Source organism: Dinoponera quadriceps, unplaced genomic scaffold (genome assembly GCF_001313825.1).
Source record: "Dinoponera quadriceps isolate SergipeBrazil2010 unplaced genomic scaffold, ASM131382v1 scaffold2110, whole genome shotgun sequence".
In the NCBI taxonomy this organism is placed as follows: Eukaryota; Metazoa; Arthropoda; class Insecta; order Hymenoptera; family Formicidae; genus Dinoponera; species Dinoponera quadriceps.
In genome coordinates, this window is record NW_014556168.1 from 177,990 (window position 1) to 201,161 (window position 23,172).

Sequence of the window (23,172 nt, forward strand, 5' to 3'; positions counted from 1 at the left end):
GTAAGGGCGCGAGAGAGGCCGCGTCGAATGCGCGAAAGGGATCGGCGCGGATCGGGAATTGCGGGCCGATATCGACATCGACATCGATATCGCCGGGGGAGGGCGAGCTCGAGCGTGCCGTCGTTTCGTGGGTGGTGGAGGAAGGTCGCGGGGTTCTCCGAGGCGGAGCTGGACGTGCGACCACCTCCACCGGCTCGGCGGAAATTACCTGGCAGGTGACCAATGCAGCCGTGCAGGCGATAAAGCCGTGAAAGAGCGCGCGGAGCTGGGACCGACGGTTAGAGGTTCCTCGAAGGGGCCCCACGACGAAGGCGGAGCCTTCCTCCGGCTTTCCTCCTTTCCGTGCCTGCCTCTTTCTTTACGCTCCGTGGCCCCTCGACGACCGCGAGCGCGGGTCTGCAGGTACCGGCAGTCCGAGTCGAGACCCCGAAGCCACCGCAGTCCCGCTTCGCTTCGCAGTAAAAAAAAAAAACAGAGGGAAATAAAAAGGAAGAAGCGAGCCTGCGCTCCGTTTCGGTGCGGTAGGACTTCCTGCGGGGTACTCAGAACCGCCGTCTATTCGACGATTTCATCGTCTCGCCACGCTGTTTTACGTTCGTTCGTCGTCGTCGGACGGCACCGTTGGGCGAGCCGTGACGCGCCGGCAAGTGAGGATCGAGTTGTGAGTCGTCGGGTATCGCCGTGAATCCGGAAAAGGGTGGACTTTCGACTCGCGGGTTTTTCTATTTTCTTGTGCCAGTGCTGGCGGTGACCGCGGCGGACGGGGAAACGCAGAGAGAAAGAGAGAGAGAGAGAGAGAAAGAGAGAGAGAAAGAGAGAGAGAGAGAGAGAGGGAGAGACTGGAAGCAACAGCTAGATGGCAGTCAGCACTCTCAATATGGCACCCTACTTCACTGGATACCCTTTCCAAGGTGCGGATTTTGACAACCCGAAAGTTCCCGGACTATCCGGGAGCGACCGTAGGGACCTTCGACTTAGCGACTTTCCTCGGCGTTAAGAATTTTTCCAAGTCATTTATCACCGAGTAGCTCGTTTAAGTTAACGTTTTAACCCGGATACCGCGGATCTGCGCGATCCTTTTCGCGCCCCGCCAAGTCGACGCTCGGAAAGTTTCGCGTTAAGGGCGAGATTTTTCCGGAACTTTTTCCTTCCCCCCAAAAAAACGTTCTCATCGGGTCCGCGTTGTTCGACGACTCGGCCGAAGACCCGACATCGCCGAGATGAATTTTCAATTTCGACACGGCGTGAAGTTTCGCGGAAGAACGGCGCCGACTTCCGTTATTCCGTCTCGCGGATTTCGCGGGTGATGAACGTCGACGGGAATTTCACGGCGCTCACGGAGAAGCCTCGCGGGTGTCACCGCAACGGTCCCGCGGATTTTACAGGACTTTACAGCCGATGGTTATAATGGTTTTACGATGCGCTTCGGGTGAATTATTCACCGGCGGTCGCCGGTGCGCTTCCAGTGACGCTTCCAGTAACAGACTGCCATATTTACAACGCCGTAACTGTCTCCGATCCGCGATCGGCCCGCGACCGATTAACTCAATCGGAAGTTTTACCGCCGCCTGGCGAAGCGGCTGCGATTACGTAATTCGGACGTAAGGACTGGTCTACGCGCGGCGTCGGCCGTTTCGTAACGTGCGTATCGTCGGCTGTAATGATTTAGGAGCCTGAAAAGAGAGATCGCGCATAAGTAATCGCACGGAAGCCCGCGCGTCGTTCCGTATTGGGTAATTTATGAAGCGGGGCAACACAGTGGCGAATCTCGAGGGACGGTCGGAAAACGAAAACTCGACGAAGAACTTCGACGGAATTCCCTCTCGATTTCCCCCGGTCGGCTGTGTTACGCTCTTAATACGTTAGTGCTTAACACGTTAGCTCTTTCCGCCGGAGCAATTCGACGGTGACGCTGGTCGCGCGGATCCACGCAGCGGTTCGCGCGGTGAGAAATTTGGTTGTGTTAAAAACGCTGAAACTTCGCGTTACTTCGACACGTGGGGAATGTGCTGAAAGGTGTACGGAAGGGGAGAGTAATTTTGTTGGCACGGCAAATCGTTAGTTACTGTGGGGACAAAGGAAGTGTTTGTTACACGGAAAAAATAATGTTGCTGTTGTGGCAAAACCGTTGTTGCGACGGCGATAAGATTTCGTTGGCGTGACCAAATTATCTTGCTGCTTGTATGTCCAGCGAATAGCAATTGGTATTCTTAACAAATCTTTTTGCTGTCCAGATAAATTTTTTTACCGTCCTTGTAGTAACTAACAATTTACTGTGCCAGCAGAATATTTTTCTCCGTGCGAATGTAATGTTAAATCAACGCATTCATCTTGTCGACGTATGTTGCGTACTTATGCAAAAATATTAACATGAGAGTACACATATTTGTGCACCTTTTCTCGCGTTAAAACAACGCCAAATTTGAGCGGACCGTTTTCAACACATAGTGTTTTATCGTGCACGTTGCCGTGTTACTGTGTCAATTTGCCAACACGTTGACCGCCGGGGCCGATTTTCATTGAGTATTCCAATGCTCAATTAAAGTTCGCGTCACCAAAGATAAGTTGCGAGTAAACGTAACTTGCGTGTGTTCGTCAGCTGGTACGACTAGCTTCGCCATGGTAAGAAGAGTTTTCCGTTAAAAACGGTCCATTGAAATTTTGGCGTTACCTCAACCAAGTGAATATGTTGAAAGGTAATGCGTTAACAACGAGGTGAATATATTCATTTACAACATGCATCAACTTTTTAACATATTCCCCCTGTTAAAGTAACGCACTAGTTTCAGTGGGCCGTTTTCTCAACACAAAATTTCTCATTGCGAATCGGCCACGTATCTCATCTGCTACGTGCGATTGATCACACATTTTACGTGTAAAGTTCGGCGAGACGCGGCAATGTTACAGCGCCGGTAGGTAGTGACAATCGGTAGTGAGCACTGTGACAGTCGACGTGTTAAATAACACGTGTTACGTAATACTTACAAGAATATTTCATCGTCGTGTCTCGTTTCGGAGTCAAATGATCAAATTTCAAACGAAGGTTCAGCGCGGGGGCGAGCAGTGTGGGGACCCACGGAACGTGTGTGTGTGTGTGTGTGTGTTCGTGCGCAAGATGCTCAAATTTCCCAGGGCGGAACACCGTATCGTCGCGTGTATTCCGCGCAAGTGGGCTTGCTTGTTCGCGTACGTGCTTCTGCGCGAGACGAAGCGAGTGAAAGAAGAGAAATAATAACGACAACCTAACGCAACGAGACTGTCCAGATGGCGGACGGACAATCCGGATCGCTTTCACTCACGTGCGCCTTTAAATCTCAATTGTTTATACACACCGTTCAGAGGCACCGTTCGGAGGGACTGAGCCGCCTTTCGAATAAAGTTCGATCCGCACGGGTTCGCGCGCCTAGTGGGCGTCGGAACGTATGAAAGAGAGCCCCGACGAGAGCCGAGTACGTAGCCGCCGACCCCGTGGGTACCTAATGTCTGATATCGGATAGGCCCCGGGCGACGGCACGTTGATTGAAGCCTTCGCGACTCGGAACTCACACCGCACGCTAAGTACATGCATATCCCTTTGGTACATGCGGTTACTCCCACTCAGGTATGCCTGCGTGGTACCCTTCCGCTCTCATCTTCCACGCATCTTCGGACCGCCTATAGTGACGAGAGAGAGAGAGAGAGAGGAAGAGAGAGAGAGATCGCGGTCGTTTCGCGGCAGATTGCGTAATTGACGAAACGCCGGCCCTCTGTGCGAAATCGGCGGCCCTTCGCTCACGAGGTCTTCCTCGGGAACGCGCGCCCCACGTTTGACAAACCACCTCGCTGAACGCCGGCGTGATAGGTGATTTGCCGATAATACACACGGGGGAAAAGGAATTAGCTCCGACGAATGCTGAGAGCTAACGGGTGAAGAGCTGTCGGTCGATACTACTGAAATTTCATTGATTCAGCTTAATTGCTCGTCCATGCCTGCGCAAAGTTTTCTGGTTGGAATCTATTCGGATTTTCCGAAAAAAAAATGATAGATTCTGAACGGGAAATCTATGAAGACATTCGGATCAGAGATGTGATGTTTCAAAAGCCGCGATTTTCAGCGGGAAACACAGGCAGATTCCATTTTCTCTGTCCGACGTTTGCCCAAAGTTTTCCTTCTTTTTAGCTAAATTTACATAATTCATGTCGAGCAAAATAGGAACTGGGGGACTTTGAGCAAGGAAAGTAGGATCTATTTGATGTTTCGTATAGAAAATTTTATGGGATCTAATTGGGATCTTCCGATTAACCAACTAAGTCAAGTTTCGAAAGTTCCAAATCCCGACAGATTCTATTTGCCCTACCCGACATTTTTCTAAAGTTTTCTTACAATTGGGCTAAGTAATGGGATCCCTAATTGGTATCGCAATATGTTATACTTATTTGAGATAAGTCTGAGTAATCCGATCAAAATTTATCCTATACTTGAAGAGTGTTTGGGAAATTTCCATACGGGCGTACCTAATTTTCAGCTCCCACGGCTAAAAACTGGATCTGGTGATTAAATTTCAGTTGTACATACAAACAGCTGTAGCACCTTTCTTCCGTGATTCCGTAATCTGGCTGTTAACGAGCGATTAATTTTCCCCGACGAAAAATGGCACAGCCGGATCCGCGAAGTGACAGATTTTCACGGGCGTGTGTGAAAATCGTCTCGCGTACACTTTATCACGCGAAAATTGGATCGATCGCGCGCCCCGGGGCTTACCCTTCACGCAATTCAATTAATGCTCAGATAACGTTGTTATTACCGTTTAAGAGCGATAAGCGCGACAAGGGGACACAGATTACCATAAAGAATAATCCCCGCAGAGGGATAGAGAGAGGGAGAGAGAGAGAGAGAAAGTGTACGTAATTGCACGGCTGGCGCGCGAACGCGAATGTCGCGGGGCACAAAATACAGTTCGTCGGCTCTTCGCACGTAATAATTTATTACCGAGGCCGATATGAGAAAAAGGTTTATAATTGACGCCTGTGTCGCGTCCCGCCACGGGTAATGAGCGTCCGGCCAATAACGTGCACCGCAATTATTTGGGAATTCTCTCTAGATTCTCTCTCTCTCTCTCTCTCTCTCTCTCTCCTGCCGTATCTAAGAACCCGTCGTCAACCCCTCAGCCTGACGACGGTGGCGAGCGGCGCTGCCTTGCAGGTAAAAATTAACGATGCGCGACGCTTCGTCGAACGAATTCAAATCAGAGCCCCCCCCCCCCCATTCCTCCCTCTCTATCGCGTCACATCACGCGGATCATGGATATTAGCCTGATCGCTGACAATCAATCGCCCGTTATCAATAATTCATGCTGGAAATTATTTTTCTTCTTCTACCGTTTCTGCGCGACTCGAGATCCGTACAACAGGGTGGTCCTCCTCCAGCCGAGTCTCGCGAAAATGATCACCGCGTCCGCGCTATAATAAATTACGCGAGGACATAAATCACTCACCCCAGCTCGCTTGCTCGGATTAAATTGTCCTCTCGGAGGGGGGAGGTAGCCGTGTTTTAAATCTAAAATAAATATTGTGGCGCGCGTTAATAGAGGGAAATAATTCGATGAATTATTTCTGGCGACTCGAACGGCTTTATCGTCATCTCCTTCCTTGCTTTCATACGCACACACGGGAGAAATATTGTATTGAAAATCACCGCAAAATTTTGTAATGCTAGAACATTATCGGACGTAATCGGAATTATGACTGAAATTATGACGTGTGTTGTGATCTTCAGCGATGTGTACAAGTCGAAATTTTGATCCTACATTAAGTCTACTTAAGTTCAACATTAGGCCTTCGAGTGGAGGAAACGGAAATAACTTCTTACTTTGTAATATCAATGGGAGCACAATAGAAGATCTTTGTAGACTGAAATGTAGGATATCATTAGAGATTACAACACCCATCATAATTTCAATTATAATTCCGGTACGGTCCAGCGTTACAAAATTCAGTGATAATTTCCTCCGCGATATTTTCTCCGCTCCTCCTTTAATAGTTCAGCCTTTAATTTCTACTTCATTTGATATTCATCGTCGGGTCCCGCGATATCTTCGAGTAAACCATTTCTCCCTGGAGAAAATAGCTACACAGGTTTTCGCACGTATGTATGTGTGTGTATGTTGTGTGTGCCGCAATCGATACCGGGACTAATCGCAGCGGGCATAGTGGGAAACTCGCGAATGCATGTAGCGCGCGGCGCGTTTCGCAACCGCGAGTCGAACAATGTTCATCGGCGGATAGGGAACAAAAACACGAGTAAAGGGCTCGCACGGACACAGCCGGTATATATTCACGCAACTTTCGATTCCGTGACTCGTGTTACGCTCGTCGGGCTTCGTAAAAATGCGTCTCGCGCGAGCAGAACGGGCGGCTGACGCGGGCGCATGCATTGCACGTCTTGCACGTGCGATCGAATGGTAGCCCGGCGTTCCTCGCATTCATCTCATGCCCCGACCTATTCAGCTGCGCCGATTCTTCTTAACAACAAACGTAACCTCCGGCTAGATAGCTTCTCTCGATGGAAAAAGTTGATCGGTTGTTGTTGTTAGCTCCGTTCTCAACTCGTTGACTCTGCCGTTTCCACACCGATTTCCACTGATTGTTCCAACGATCAGCCGGGAAGCTTACGTTACCGAAGACACGGTAAATCAGTGCAATTCGCGATGCATATAAATTTCTTAGCTCGTTTCAATCGCTCCCCGGTTTGGCTATGTATTTGATTAGTTGCGTGCAATTGTGGCCGCGTTTTATAAATTTTAGATTAACGGGACGCGGCAATGTTGTAGCGCTGTCGATCCCCGCGACACCATTAGTAGTCCTGCTCTTATCGCTTTTCCTTATCATTTCTTTTCCCTATTGACATTACCGTTTACAAACTACCGCTATCACATATAAAAGGAAGTGCTGAAATCAAGGAAACGTAATTGCCTGCTTTTCAGCCTCTTAAATCAAGTAACATTTTGATCGATTCAGGTATATTTTAATAGCTTGTATATATAGTAACATATAAATACTTAGTAACAGCTACTTTATAAGAACCCCGAATTTTTTTGTCCCTCTTACTCCTATCGTCGCGTGTATTAATTAATAACTCATAAAATTCATCGTTTTGTTTTCCGATCGGTTCGCCGGATCTGCTCGAAATATACGCCAGAAATATCCGCGGAGAGCTCGTCGACCGAGAACTCGTCGTCGTCGTCATCGGAGCGACGGCGGCGGCGGCGATGGTCGGCGCCTTTTGATCTTGCCTGTAATCCCGTCGGGCCCCGCGGCCTGACTGACGTCATACACCGAAGAGGTGTCCGCCGGCACCGTAACCTGGCCTATACGCGCCCGCACGCCGGTGTGTGGGAGTGTGTGCGTTGCACGCACTCGCGGATATGTCCTTACCGAGAGTGCGAGGGGCCTCGCGCGGCGGGGGCGGCGCACGGGGAGGGAGGGGGAGCGAAGGGGGATGTAAATCTCGAGAGCCGTGATGAACGACGAAACGGGACTACTTTTGTGCCAGAGAGCTGGACGCGCCCGGGAAGGGGGTCGTCTTTTGAATTACGCCGTGGTAATTAGCGGACCTCTTAGGCTTCGCGCGCTCTCGCGCAGCAGGTAGCCGGCGAGAATATATCGCGAACTGGCACTGCGATCGAGAAAATGTTTGGGTGTCGGGGATTCGCGATGCTTTGCGCTAGCCTCTCTCTCTCTCTCTCTCTCTCTCGTCTCGCCGCTTTTAAACCTCGCCGCGTTATAAACCGGTGCCTCACTCGTTCTCGTCGTTTTTCGATAATTTCGTAGTATCAACGAGTCTCTGGAACGGCTGCTGAGAATAGAAACCGGACACGGTCCGGGTAATCTTCTTAGAAGCACGTATATTCCCTTTGCACAACCCGGAGATCCGCACATGATGATAACTCAATAACAATAAAAAGAAAAGAGAGAGAGAGAGAGAGAGAGACACGACGATCGATCAAATTGCCGATCCAACGCGGTCATCCTCGGGTGCGCGGGACGCCCTTCTCGCGGCACAGTCCGTCTTCTTATGCAGAGTCCCTTTATGCAAATACAAATACGGCCGTGTCGCCGTGGTTATCCCAGTCCGAGGCCTGTCATTGTCCCCGCGCGCGCGAGAGCGCTTTTAAAGCGCTCCCTCCCCCCCCNTTTAAAGCGCTCCCCCCCCCCCCCCCTCCCCGTCCGGCGCTTTTACTGCTCCGCGCAAAACCAGGACCGTAACTCGACTCGTCGTGACGCGTCTCCCATCCGTGGTTTTCTCAAGCACGCGAGGTGTCCACCTTCTCGGCGTCGTAAGAGCCACCGCAATCGCGCGCCTCGCATCGTTGCGCATCTCATTCCGCTTCTTCTCTGCCCTCCCCCCTCCCCCCTCCTGCCCCTCTTCCTTCCCGCTGCCCGCGGACTCTTCCGCGCGTCGCGTGTGACGCCGAGTTTGTTTGACTTCGTCATTATAATTAAGTTAATTAAGGGGGTGTTTTCAGGGGGTTGGCGGTAATTAGCGGTAATTAGCGGCGTTTGAGCGGCACCTCGCGTGTCGCCGCCGAGCTTTGTCCGCTAAGCGGTGCTCCTTTTGCACGAAACGCGCGCCGAGTGTGTGTGTGTGTGTGTGTGTGCCTCCTGTGTTCTTCTGCACCGTGCTCTCCACTTCGGCCTCACTTTTGTGACGCGACTTATTTTCACGTGGAAAAAATGACCGCACGCCTGTACACGGGAGCGTGTACAGCATTGTGCCGGCCGCCGAGAAAATACGCTATTTTTCACCTTGGCCGCGCTTCCACCGCGCTCTTTATCACCTGCCTCGCGCGTGGCACGATACGGTTTTAGCTTCGCGAATTGTTCTGGTTCGTGGAACGGTATGTAAAGTCATATATCGTTTGTTCCGCCGGAAAATTGTCTTTCGATGTGGCAACTTGAAGCCACGTCACCGACGCGTCTTTCGATTTTCCGGCCAGCGATCTCGCCCGCGGACGAACCGTCGCCTGCTCATTATTAGCATTTTGCACACAATGTATGGTGAATTGGAAAATACGGGAAGATTCGGACTAGAGACGTAATGTTTCGAAAGTGCGATTCTGAGTGGGAAGCCCAGACAGATTCTATTCGCTCTACCCGACAATTTCCCAAAGTTTTCTTATAACTGGAATAAGAATAGGATTCTTAATCCGCAATATCGCAATGTGTCACACTTATTTGGGAGAAGTTTGGGTAATCTGATCAGAGTCTGTGCTATAATTGGGGATATTTGGGAAATCTCCGTACAGGCGCGCGTCGAAATATTTTGCACGACAGTTTAGTAACACGAAAAATCGACGTACAGCCGACGTGTAGATTCGTATAGACGGTTTGCTTTATTTTTCCAGGACAGGGTCGCGTGAACCAGCTGGGCGGTGTGTTCATCAACGGCCGTCCGTTACCGAACCATATCCGATTGAAGATCGTCGAAATGGCAGCGGCCGGTATCAGGCCGTGCGTCATCTCCAGACAACTGAGAGTCTCTCACGGCTGCGTCTCGAAGATCTTGAATCGGTATCAGGAAACGGGATCGATCAGACCCGGTGTGATCGGTGGTAGCAAACCGCGAGTCGCGACGCCGGAGGTCGAGGCGAGGATCGAGGATCTCAAGCGGCAAAACCCGGGAATCTTTAGCTGGGAGATACGCGACAAATTAATCAAGGTCTGTTGATACCGTCTTTACGTCCGTGCAAAGAATCGCTCAGCTTTGCCAAGCGTCTTTCCTTTTATTCCGTCGCGATCAATCATCTAGCTCTTTCCTCTCTTTGCATCTGAACATCAACTGAGCCTTATTCTGCTTGATTTTATTTAATGAATATTTTCACTTTGGCCCTATAATTTCTTGCGATATCATATCCTGACGGGACGAGAGAGGGGAATAGAGCGACAGAATTAAGTTAAATTGTGTCATTATTAATATTATTAGAGTGAGAGGGCGAAATTGTCCATCTTGTGTGGCGAATATGCCGAATTTTTTCGGACAAACGAACGCGGCGACAGCCTTCCAACCCAGCCGAACCAACCCTTTGAAGCCCAGTAATATTCGTTATGAATCTAAATCCCCCGTAAAACTTTCATCTAATTGCTAACTAAATTAGTGCGCAATGTAACGATTTACTTATTATGTTGCGAGAAACACTGCCTCAGCCGAGAATCGAACTTAGACCTTCCAATTTTGCTGACCGGGTTAACAATTCGGCTACCGAGGCCTCGACAATATTTCTCGCCATCGATATTTACAAATTCGTACAGATGTATATGAGAGAACGAAATATATAATAAATAAGCATATTCTTTCGGTACGTTCGCGATATGCAATAGGCAACTTCACCCTTCTACAATATTATCAATAATGACGTTATTAATACTCGAATGACGCTAGAACATCCGTGCTTGGCCCCTCGTGGCCTTATATTCTATCTTTATCTTTCATCTGAGCTTCGTAGTTTAAAATTTAAATTCAATCCATTAGCTTAATTTGCGAGAGAAACGTAGGAAAGTAATACTAACTAGTCCAACGCGGTTCTGCCAGCAGGACGGAGTTTGCGACAAAGCTTCGGCACCGTCGGTGTCGAGCATCTCCAGACTCCTACGCGGACCGACCAATCAGACTCGTCCTGACGACCCGCGCCGGAACCACTCCATCGATGGGATCCTCGGTAAGTTTTTTACATACACACATACACACACGCGCATATACTCTTTGCACGCTCTCGCGTTATCTCCCTCGCCTCGAAATAGAATTTTCATCAAGTGGTTACCGACCTATCGAGGTCTTCCGCACGACGATCGAGCGGCCGCGTTTCTCGCTGAAAAGATTTTCAGGAGCGATATCCGCGGCGCAGCTCGTCGTTTTAACACCGCATAAACCACCGGGCGGGCGTAAATGAAACACCCGGGGTTAATCGAGCGATAAGCGTAATTATAGCGTAGCCGTGTGTTAAGTTAATTGAGGCAAGGCGACCGTGACGATCGCGGCCGCCGTACGCGTAGCTCGCGTGCTCGCTGAATCCGAAATGCGACTCGACATTTCTCCCTCCCTCGCGTAATGTGATCGGGAAGTCGTTATCGTTTCGTGCGAAAATATTCAAGCCGGAAAGCTGGCACAGTTATTGTACGCTTGTAACTCGCAATAATGAACGTTTTAAATCTCTGTGATCGCGCCAAAGGATATCGCCGGGTACTTTTCGCGTGTACTTCGGATGTTGTTGTTTGCGAATTATTTATTATAAATTGTGGTATCTTAGCTATAAAGATACGTTATTTGAAAAGTTGGAAAGAGTTGCCGTAAGTAATGGCTTCTTTCGACAAAATAGCTCAAGACTTTTCGATTCAATTTTTCAATTTTAAAAAAATATCGGAAAAGTAAAAAACGCCTCATACTGATGTATGTATTTTCGATGCAGCTTGGATTGCACGTTACTTCTAATATCAGTATGGGAAAAAGTTTTACCTTGGGTAGTAACTATTGTGCAACGTATAGTCCTCCAAAATGTCCCCCACCCTGCTCTGAAATTGTTTCACTATCATAAGTATATCCGTTACAAGTAAACCGAGCAAGACCACTATGATATTTTTTCTCGGCTCACGAATATTCATATCTTCGAAAAAAATTCCGCGTGGTGTTGAATTGTCGTTTCGCGATAATGCTTTGCGCAAAATCGATCGACAGCCACGTGATCTGCGCTGCGTCAATCCGCATTTACGCGTATGACGCGAGCCTTCGGTATGCGCGAATGTTTATACACGGGAGCGTATTTTATTCATCGAAGAGCGTCCGGCAATTTCTCGGGGCGCGCTGAGATTGCTGGAAATATAGATCTGGTCGGCGGACGTAAAGGGAATTCCTTTCCTTTTTTATTTATCACCGGCGGTAAGGGGCGCGAAGAAATATTAGGCGTCCCGTGGCGCCGTGGATGTGTCGAGTTTATTACCTTGTCGGGAAGATTTAGTTTTGATTAGACGTATGCTCGAGATTGCAACTTCGCGCGGAGGATTCGCGCGGCGGAGGTACCTGACCCGTTGCCGCCATCGCCACTGAGAAATCTTATCTCGCTCTGCCGCTTGCTGATTGTCCGTTCCTCCTTCGTGTATCTTCTTCGTTGCCGATTGAAATTTCCCTCGCGTCGCGACGCGGCCCCCGGGGGAATTAAAACGGGCGTCGGTTGAACGATTCATTCCCGAGGTGTCGCGATAACGCGGATAACAATTCGCGCCGCAAACACCGGGCGTTAAAGTCTCCGGAGAGAAGCGACCGCGCATAGATCTTCCCGGCGTCCCCAGCGCGCGTTCGCCGGCGCTCGGGCCGAGTAAATCATGTATTATGATTCGAACAAAGGGGGGGGAACAAGAAGAAAGTCGAGACGTTGTTCCCGCCGCTAATGCACCGCCATGAAAGGAAAGAGGACCAAGGCGAGGACGAAGGGGAGGTAGACGAAGTCTTTCGGAACGCGCATCTCCAACGTGGAACCCTTTTTACGCGTCTTTTTGTTCGATCGCAGCGCGATGGTTTAGCAGCGCGAACATATTGAATCCGACCTGCGACGCGGACAACGGAGGGATCGAACAACGAGACGAGGCGAACATCGCGAGATAACTCGAGCGACGGCTAATGCGATAATGGCGCAATTCCTAATGAAACGATACGATACCAACGGGACGAACGGAGTCTTCGTAGATATTTCCACGCACGAAGATCTGCCGTCGGTGTTTCGATCATTGAATTCACTATTTATTCATTTGTCTCGCCGCTTTCTTCCTTCCTTCATTACCGTACGTTCGTTGTTTATGGATCGTCCCGTTCGAAAAAGTGAACACGACGAACGAGCAGTCAGGCTAAGTGAATTAAATGATACTGATCGTACGTGAACGATCGATACGGAGGAGGAAATCGCGGAGGATTCGCGACAAGGCTGACTTAAGGAGGTTGTAAAGCGTGGAATCGTATTTTCAGTGGTGCTTCGAAGAGGTCACTCATAAATTCGATATTTGTCATGCAAAATTACGCTCTTATATATTAATTTCGCTAACAGCTTCATAAATGTTAATTTGAAACGAAAAGTTGAGGTGAACATAAATACACACAACGATATTACGATATTAAATACGAAAATATTATTCTTTTATTTTTCTTATTGATATTAATATTTGTATATGCATCGGTTGATCTAATAAAGATGCAAAGTTGCGAACTTTGTACCGCTGTTTTCGAAATAAGACGGTCAGTAATTCTGAAATTTCTATATAATGTCTGCGTATTAATCTTCAATATCACACACGGAGAAAATATTGTAGTGAAATCACCACAATATTTTGTAATATTGGACTATACTGGAATTATAACTGATTGTGTGTGTGTATGTTGTGATTTTTTTTTAATGATACATACAATAAAATACACCGGCAAAAATTACAATATACATTATATTTTCAGTTATAATTCTGGTATTTAACATTGCGAAATTTTGTGGTAATTTTTGCTACAATCTTTTCTCCGTGTAGTAGTTTGTCATCAAGACCTTATTTTTCATTTGGAACCGATATTACAAATACAAATTATAAATAAGCACGCTGATCTCAAGGAACACGTATAAAAAATGTCAATTTTAATTGCAAATATCTCGGTCCTCGAACGATCGGTCTCTTCCCAATTGCAGCAGCGGTTAGGTAATATTTCAACGTGCATGCAATGTTTCATCGGATTCCTATGAAACACCTTTCGCCTAATAATCTCCTTAAAAATCGAGATCCCCGAGCGCGTGCCTTCGATGATCGGGTCCCTCGCGGCTTCCTCCTCTCGACGGAACGTCAATCCCGAGGATCGCCCGGCGATTCCGGTAGCGGGGAACACGCGCGATAAATAACCCTCGCGGTCCGTTTCTCGGTGAAAATGAAATCAGGAGGAACGATCGGGACAAGAAAGAGGAGTAACGGATCGGGCTAAGCGGGCGTAGCGGGACGAGGAGCGAGTCAGGTAGGGCATGGCGAGCGCGCGAACGTGAAAGAAGAAATCAGGTGGAGCGGCTAAAAGGAGCGAACAGTCGAACCAGCCGAGAAGAAGGAACGGAGATGAGCAGTGCGCTCGCTCGGAGGAGTTCGAGGAGTCGACGGACGAGGGGGGGACCGCGCATATATACGCGGCGTGTGGTCTTCTTCTTCGGCTTCGTACCCGCCGCCTGCCTCTAATCTTACAAACCGCCAACAACACACCCCGTGCCCGGCGTTTTGTTCGCGGAACGCAACGGCACCCTCTATTGATTTAGATGCTGTTACTGCGGGGCAGACTCGTGATTGAGACCTCCGCTGTTCGTTCGCCGTGTCCGCAGCCTCGCCCGCCGTACCTCGATAGTAATTGTTCAACACCGCGGCTTTTCCCGACCGAGCCGATCGACGCCACGCGATTATCGCGAATACCACTTGCGCTCCGAAAATGCACACGTGTGAGAGACTTTCTACAATAAACTATAAGGCTTAAGCGATAAGATTGAAGCGATCACGGTCGTTTGTTGGAAGAATAATCAACTGTGGTCGATTTCCCTTGCTACTTCAGTTTTATCGCTTATCATAGGAAGCCTATAATTCATTCGCTCGTGTATCTCATCCGTGACGAGAATCGAGCATTTTACGAAGCGGTTTGCACGAGTCACGTGACAATCTCGATCAATCCGGGAACCCCTCGATTAATTGCATCGGCCCGGGAGCAAACGCGAGAACCTCTCGCGATTCGCACGATTAACGCCCGGATTCGCAGAGTACCGACGGGCGCTGATAGCTCGCGAAAAACGTCAAGGCCCAAAAAATCGTTGGGCACATCCTTAAAGTGTTGCAACGATTTACGAGCGCGCGGCGGTCTTTAATCTGGAGGGAACCGCCGAGCACTTCGGGGCTGACGTTCGCGCAGGTGCTATTGATTTAAACGTTCCTTCCCGTTGGTCCGGTCGGTGCTGATCGGCTTAATTCGGAAAAGTGTTCACATTCACAATGACGGAACGTCGCTACAATTTACAATTGCAGTAAACGTCCTCGGTAAAACGACACTTTCATCAACGGCCCAATGTATATTGAGAAAAAAGTGCTTAAAAATTGACTTGTGAGATACAAAGTTGATTTATTCACACAAGCAAGGTTTATTACCGGGTTGTAAGGTTTACTTGTGTGAAATCAATTTTGTATCCCACAAGTAAATTTTTAAGCGCTTTTCTTTCAGTGTATCGAGAAACCCATTTAGTTGACTCAAACGAAATTATCGCTTGGATATGGATAAACAAATGTTTTGGTTATGACAACCAAACTTTGATTGCCTATATCCCCGGGATTTTGTTTGACTCAACTAAATGGATTTTATAGTGCTAATGATTAATTTGCCGAGATCGGAAACGCTCATGATAAAACCCACCCTATGTAATTGTTGAGACTAACGCGACAAGAACGGATCCCGGATCCACGTGTTACCGATCAAACACGAAATTTCATAAATAGTGTCTCGTAATACAAGACGACGATCCTACTCGGAGCGTTCCACGAGCTTTCGTTTAGCTCGGGTGGGACGAGACATGTCAAAGAACTTAATTTCTTCGCGGCGGACCCTAATTTCTCTGGTGTTTTAGTTTAGTATAGGTTCGGCTGGCACGGCTGTAATCAGAAGGGTCTTAATGGTGGGTTGCTGAGACCGGCGTGTGAACTGTGGGCGTGAACAACTCGCTTCCTATCTTCGGTATCTGACGTGCAGCACGTGCTGGACCGAGAGACGCGCTCTCGCCGCTATTAAGTCAAAGAACTCAGAGGGCTCGCGCGTCCTCCTCTACCGAGAGCTATCGATGTTTAATATCGCTGTTTAAATCCCGACCCAGCAACTCGATTCTTCCGTCAATGGATATCCCACCCCCCATCCCCCCATTCCCGATTTACCGATATCGCGTGCTTTCCTTAAGACATCTATCCGTTTACGGTCACTTAATTTTGCAAATAGTATTTAAGCTCAACGATGATTGATTGTCTTCAGCTGGAAGTAGCGGCGATGACTCCGACACGGAAAGCGAGCCAGGTATCGCGCTCAAAAGGAAACAACGAAGGAGTAGGACTACCTTTACCGGCGAGCAACTGGAGCAACTGGAAGCGGCTTTTCATCGCACGCAATATCCCGATGTATACACGAGGGAGGAACTCGCGCAAAAGTGAGTAGAGTTTCACAAAACTCGACACGGAGAAAAATAATTTTGCTATTTGCAGTGAAAGCACACACTGAGAAACCCATTTAGTTGAATCAACTAAATTCTTGCTTGACTATGACTTGCTTGACTATGGGCAAACACATTTTCTGGTCGTAATAACCAAAGTTCGGTTGTCTAAACCGAAGGTTTGGTTCTCTGAAGTTTCAGAGGTTTCTAAGAACCAAATCTTTGGCTCAGAGAAGCAAACCTTGTTTCGCTGTTAAAACGAAATGGTGTTTTCCTATATTTACAAATTTGTAGTTACAGCAAAATAATTTGTTCAGCAAAATATAAATATAGGTAAAAACTATAATAGATACAGTAAAAACTATAACAGATACATAGATAAATATGGATAGATACAAAAATAGATTCAGCAAAATAATTCAGCGAATAGCAATTAGTACTCTTAACAAATCGTTTTGCTGTCCACGTATTGACAGATATTGCTGTGACAGCATGAAATTTGCTCTGCCAGGAAATTATTTTTCTCAGTATACTTTACATTCAGTGAAAAATTAAATCAGTGTTCAATTTTCTTCTTCTTTCGTGTAAAATATTAGGTCGGATAATCAATCATCGATCGTTAAAATTTCACGACATTGTAAAATTAAAACGAGAAGATAGACCGATTCGAACTAAATTAAATTTCTAGCTAATATACGCGTCAAGGAAAAATTGCAAAAAATTGCAAGCCGCATCGCTTTGTCATTTCGTGATGATAATCGTGCGTTTACTGCAGTTAATAATAAACGCGACTGCCCTTTTTTTCCGCAGAACGAAATTGACGGAAGCACGAGTGCAGGTCTGGTTCAGCAACAGGCGCGCCAGGCTTCGTAAACAGCTCAACAGTCAACAGCTGAACGCCTTCAACACTATGAGTCTACAGTCTTTCCAGACCCAGCACTATGGCAGCGGTGCTGAGAGCTATCAGAGCTACGGACAGGCGAGCGTTGCTGCCGCCGCAGCAACCACTGCCGGTTATTCCCAACATTACAACTATGGGGAGAACTATTATGCGGCGCAGCAACAATGGCCACGGGCGACTCCGGAAAATTATGGGTATGTTTCGACAATATATACATCTCTCTCTATTTTGTGAGGCGGGAAGAAGAAAAAGAGAGAAAGAGTCGAAATGTTGCTTCTACAAAGAAAAGTGCTGAGAATCAAGTAAATGTAATTATTAATTTTTCAACCTCTTTTGTCAGGTAATATGTTAATCAATTTAATTATATTTTAACAATTTGTGATAAATACTTAATTGAACGCGGTTCGGTACATTAATTTATAAATGAATTGCTGAATATAAGTGTGAAATGGTCCTATATTTAAAAGAGTATTTACTTAAAAGAATATATAATATTTTTTGTTCATTAAAGAAACCTAGTGCTTTAAAATTTCGATTTTGCTGTCTAATAAATATTTTATAAAAATAAATCCTGATATTCCGAATATCATGAATTTAATACATGTCGCAATTAACGTATATTAGTAAATGTCCATTTGTACGAAGGAAATATGATATCATGTATTGTCAATTATATTTTTCTACGTCTGGTAAATATTTGTCAAGAAATATTGAGGTAATTACTTTACTTGAATCGAATAAATATTGTTTGAATAGCAGACTCTTTTTCAACACTTTTTTTTGTATACCTTATAATCTCGCAAATACCATCAAATTTGAAGGATCAATGGGGAATCCTGTAGAAATATGTGTATATAAATGTATCTCGAGATTTTCCATTAATCTAAATTCTCCGAGTTTGGACGAGATTTGCAAGATTAACGTACGCTGTGAAAGAAGTACTTAAACATTTATTTACGGAATGCGAGATTCATTTCGCAGAAATGAATCTTATTTCACAGGAATAAACTGTACTTCCGCGAAATAAATCCCATATCTTACATATAAATATTCAAAGTACTTCTCGGTGTTCAACCGAAATTTTAACACGGGTCGTGTGTTAACACGATGAAGGAATATCGCGAGAACGGATCGTTCGATTTTTCGACACGTCCCCCGACATTTTTCTCGTCGGCACGAATTTCTTTCCGGATCACCGCCGTCGTGTTCCGCGCGAGCGCCGCGGGACACCCCCGCGACGATTATTCGCGATCGGTCGGTGCTACTTTGCGGCGATCGGTTAAAGCTGGATCACGGCTGGCTACGTACACTCGGCGCGAAGCGTCGAAGGATCAAGACCCGGCTTGGATTATTAGCCGGTAGCGTTTCATTACGGGGGCCCAAGAAGCAACATAATTGAGGACCACACAGAAAACGTGTCGGTGGGGCCCCGTTGGCTCTCACTCACTCTCTCTCATTCCCTCTCGCTCACTCGCTCACTAACTCACTCGCTCACTCTCTCTTCTCTTTCGCTTCCTCGTTCTCCACTTTCTCTCTTTCTCTCCGCTGAATCGGCTCCTCCGCTCCGGCGTGTAACAACACACTGTAGCAAGCCGGCCACCGGGGCAACCTGTTATTACGCCACAATGGCTGAATTAATTGTTCGAAACATCCCGGCTTCGCCGTCTTTATCTCCGCGCGTTGCCGCGCGCGCCTCTTTCTCGCGGCTACGCGCTCCCAGCTCTTCCCGTCTCGCTCGGGCACTCGCAACCACCGGCTCGCGCGGACGAACCACCATCACGCGGATGCACCGAGTGTTCGGTCGGTTTTAAACATCCGGGATAATGCTCGCGGACCCCCGGTAGAGCGTCGGTCTTGTGGGGGGTCTTCTCTCTCATCGCCGTCCGAGCCGACGATTTCGCTATCGCTCTCGATGGCTCGCCGTTTTTGCCGTTTCGCGTTCTAGGCAGCACGGAAGCTGCAGTGTCGAGTGTCGTGAAACGATCGTGAGTCGCGTTAATAATGCGTTCCGCGGTAAGGAGAAGAAAGGAAGGAGAAGATCGCGCTCAGGCGAAAAGAGACGTTCGTCAACTACGATAACGATGCGTTTCTTATTCCGTCCAGTTAATAGGGGGAAAAAAGAGGAAGTTTTGTGGGGAAAATTTGTGATAGAAGAACCTCGTAGTAGAATCCCTCGGAAAGCTCCAAGCTCGTCTTTAGAGAATGTTCGAGTTTCGCGCGCGCAAATCGACGTTAATTTCGGCGAATTGTACATTGTAAATTTCGCCACCGCTAAATTCTTAAGAATTCGTTAACGCGACCATACAAGAGAGAGTTGATTTGTGAGCGGAGGAACGGGACATTCTTCCGCACGAAAATAGATTCGTAGGCCGGCCGCGGGATATGGTCGATAAATCGCGCGGCTTCCGCCAGAGAGGTCGCGCTACCTTCTAAATAAAAAAGGAAGTTATACGCGCGCGAATTAGGCCCGACACCGGTGAGATTTAGGGTGCTTAACCGTCGCGTCGAGGTCAAGGGGCTGACTGCGCTTTATAATCATTCCCTTGCCGATACGCTATAATCTCTCTAGTTTCGAAACATTGATACTCCTTTTGAAGGGGAAAAAGTTTCGCGTTTACTTTCATCAACACGCTGAACGCCCTGACCGACACTGAGATACTACCGCATCTCATTAAGTTATATATAAAGTATAATTAATTATATTTGAAGAATCGATCGAACCGAGAAAGTTAATGAAACAAGATGAGGGGTATACGCGTTTTTCATTATTTCATTTTCATTGTTCATTCGCCGCATCTTTGACGATTCAATTGCGTTATATTTTCAATTAGAACATATTTTTGTAAAATTTTCTTATATTTAGGATTTACAGGTCTATTCTCGGGGAAAATTTTATTTGTGGGAAACTTACGGAATTTCTTCTCGCAAATTATTCTTGTTGGCAGCATTACTTGACAGTATTAGTATATACCATTGTGTTATTTGCATTTGTTTTCTTTCGGCAGTTGCTGTCTTTATTGTCACTTTTTTAATTTTTATTTACACAAATTGAATGTTCTTAAATCATGTATATATTGTAAGATTTATTTGTTCTTCGTTTTTGTTTCTCAATAATTAAATTAATAACGTTCGTTTTTTACTAGATCGGCATAAGAGGATGCGTACGAAATACTAAAATATAAAAAAAAGAAAGAGTAAATAAAGATCTATTTGAATAGAAAATTAGTAAGTTTCAATTATTTTACCATCAGGTCTAATGATTTGCACACGTCTGTAGTTAAATTTCACGATGAAAATTTCGAACTGCAAAATCAGTCTTGATTTACGCTGATCGGAACAAATTTAACTAAATCGATATATCAAATATTTGTTATCTTTGATACGAGTCGAAATCGCCGACGGGATACACTCCATAAATACCCCAAATTGTCCCCGTTTGTTATTATTTCCGAATCGAAGATACGAGGAACAATTGTGCACTCCTGTTCATTACCGATAATTACCGTAATCTCCTGATGGTGCGGAATGTTAAAAAGCGACCGGATAATATTGAAAGCAAAGGCGAAGCCTGCCTTTCACGAGACACGACTCCGGGGCCCTTAATCACGGTGGTATACCGAAATCCTCAAAGGGCCGGCGACGGCGCTTGGAAATCGACCGCTGCCGCAGTCCCCGACACGCCCTAACCGATTCGCGGTGCGTGTATGAGTGTATGCGGTATCGGCTTGCAAACCGGCGGTAACTTTGAGAGCCACGGCGGAATTTCATTTTCGTATTAGCACCGCGTGGACACCTTTCACCATTGTAACTGCGATTCATTTCGCATCGTATCGCAGCAACCGTCTCCTGCGTGTGTACTCGCACTTGTATCGCGCGCGCATACAATAGTTAATTTATATTCAACATATTGAACAAAAGGTTAATCAGAAATATCGGCAGATAATGCAATCCTCGGACTGCCTATTGATCTCCCCGCCGATATTCTTTCTCTCTCTCTCTCTCTCGTTTGTACGACAAAGCTGATAGAACTTTTTACATTTGTCGAGAAATTCATTCCACTCACCATGTTAGAGCTGGTGTTTGGTGAAAAATAGTTCTCTTCCGAGAGAAGTAATTAAAATACACGTTTGCTAGTCACTTATCCATCTTAGCTAATCTCTCGTATCAGGATAATTTTCGCTGCGTCTGCAAGACTGTTTTTTTTTTTTTGAGTGTACGCATTCTTTAAAATGAACCGTCATGAACTTCTATGCACTTCAGTGCTATGTGAACCGGCATTCGGACGTGCGACATTTTATGCGTTCCAGATTGTTCAACGCCTCCCATTACGGCAGCGGCAACCTTGCCTCCAACCTGACTTCCAGCAATCTCAATCTGGGCAGTCTGGGTGGCAGCGTAAGCCCGACCGCGTCTAACATGAGCGCCTGCATGGTGCAAAGCGCATCCTCTTCCGGGGTGCCAGCCCCGACGGGAATGACGCACCACGTGACACCTCACAGCCCCAGCGAGGCTAAGAGCGGATATCCGTACTTGGGTGGCATTGATTCCCAGGTTTGCGGAAGAGTCCACTGAAGTGCTAAGTAATACTAAGTAATCGTAAGAATGACTCGTCATGGAATCGGTCGCATGTGCGATTACGCAATACAACTGCGAGATGAAGGAGAGAGCCGGCTTGAATATAATAGCCGCTCGTTATTGTTATCTGTTTTCATTCTTTTTCTTTCCAATTCAAAGCTGAGTGTAAAAGTGTTCGCGCGTACGGCCCGGGAAAATGATTTGTATCCATGTAAAAATGTGTAATATTTTCCTAGTTTTTGTTGTTACGTTGTTACGTTGTTACTGTCGCGTTTTTTCCTTTCTCCTTTGTTCAGAGAACGAAATGACACGGGTGTTAATTAACACTCACGAAGAGACGACCGGGTCTACTTCTTCATTCAATTTTCGACGTCTGAGTGTTAATCGCGTTTCTCCGAACAAAAATCGCAAACCGTTATGACGATCGTGGATTCGCGAGGTTATCGTTGCGCATCGACCAGATCTTCGAGAAGAAAACTGAGAAATCTTCTTTTTTGCAAATTATCTATCTTGTTAAATATGTGGTATTTTATATGTAATATTATATCGAGAAAATGTGTAAATTGCAAAGCGGAATTACGTTTGAATTTTTGATGAGATTTTCTTATTTATAGGCATGCACTTGCTGCGCGTGGCGATCGATGCGCAACAAGTAAACTGAAAGTGTAAATATATCGAGTGTAACTCTCTCCTTGATAGTATTTCCTCAGTGATGCTATTGCATATTTATGTTAGATTAAAATTCACGTTAAATCGTACGCATAAATATAAGCCACGCACCGAATTCTAAGGAGAATCGTATAATTAAGACAAGATTCGTTCGTTAGTATAATTAGCAATTACGTATAATCGTAACAATAGTGCCTCGATGTTTTAGTATTCTAGAAAATTGCTTTATTATAATGGCTATACGATGTAAGTGTAACTATCTGTGAATATAAACGGAATATATTTTATTATAGTTCTAAAGTTGTACACATCTACACGTGAATAATGCGAGAGAATCGTAAAAAAAAATGATTAAAAAAAAATATTCCTATCATAATTGATGTTGCGATCCAACGGATTATTTAATTGGCCAGTTACTTAAGATTATTGTATATAACGACGACAGCCCGCATAACACACCTAACGATTATATCCGAATTGTATAATGCAACGTTACATAATAAATGAATTTTACGAAAAAATGGGTTACATTTTTCAATTTATATTCTCACCGACCGTTCACCGACAAGGTAAGAGTGCGCATACTTAAATTTATTTATTATTTTTGCCTCGAATGTGAAAATGGAATAAATTCAGATAGCAAATACCTGCACAGAAAAAAGTGCTAGATTCAAGTAAATAATTCCTCCAATATTCCTTAGCAAATATTTTCTTGTATTAAATAATTTTGTGTAGTATGTGTGCAGGTCAAGTAAATATTTTACTTAGATAATTTATTCGGAAAATATTTCACTTGGATCAAGTAAATGCTGATCC

At 46.1% G+C, this 23,172-nt stretch overlaps 1 protein-coding gene across 2 annotated transcripts; it reads left to right on the forward strand.

The window, feature by feature from the left end:
* Positions 1-771: 771 nt before the first annotated feature.
* LOC106747052 (protein gooseberry-like) lies at positions 772-22,832 on the forward strand. 2 transcript variants are annotated; one of them, XM_014624298.1, is made up of 6 exons: positions 772-911; positions 9,384-9,697; positions 10,568-10,694; positions 16,037-16,208; positions 17,022-17,306; positions 21,420-22,832. In XM_014624298.1, the coding sequence occupies exons 1-6, from the start codon at positions 857-859 to the stop codon at positions 21,682-21,684; spliced, it is 1,218 nt and encodes a 405-aa protein (XP_014479784.1). In that variant the 5' UTR covers positions 772-856; the 3' UTR covers positions 21,685-22,832. The 2 variants fall into 2 exon arrangements, with proteins under 2 accessions (XP_014479784.1, XP_014479785.1); XM_014624299.1 differs by having other exon boundaries at positions 10,571-10,694.
* The last annotated feature ends 340 nt before the right edge of the window (positions 22,833-23,172 follow it).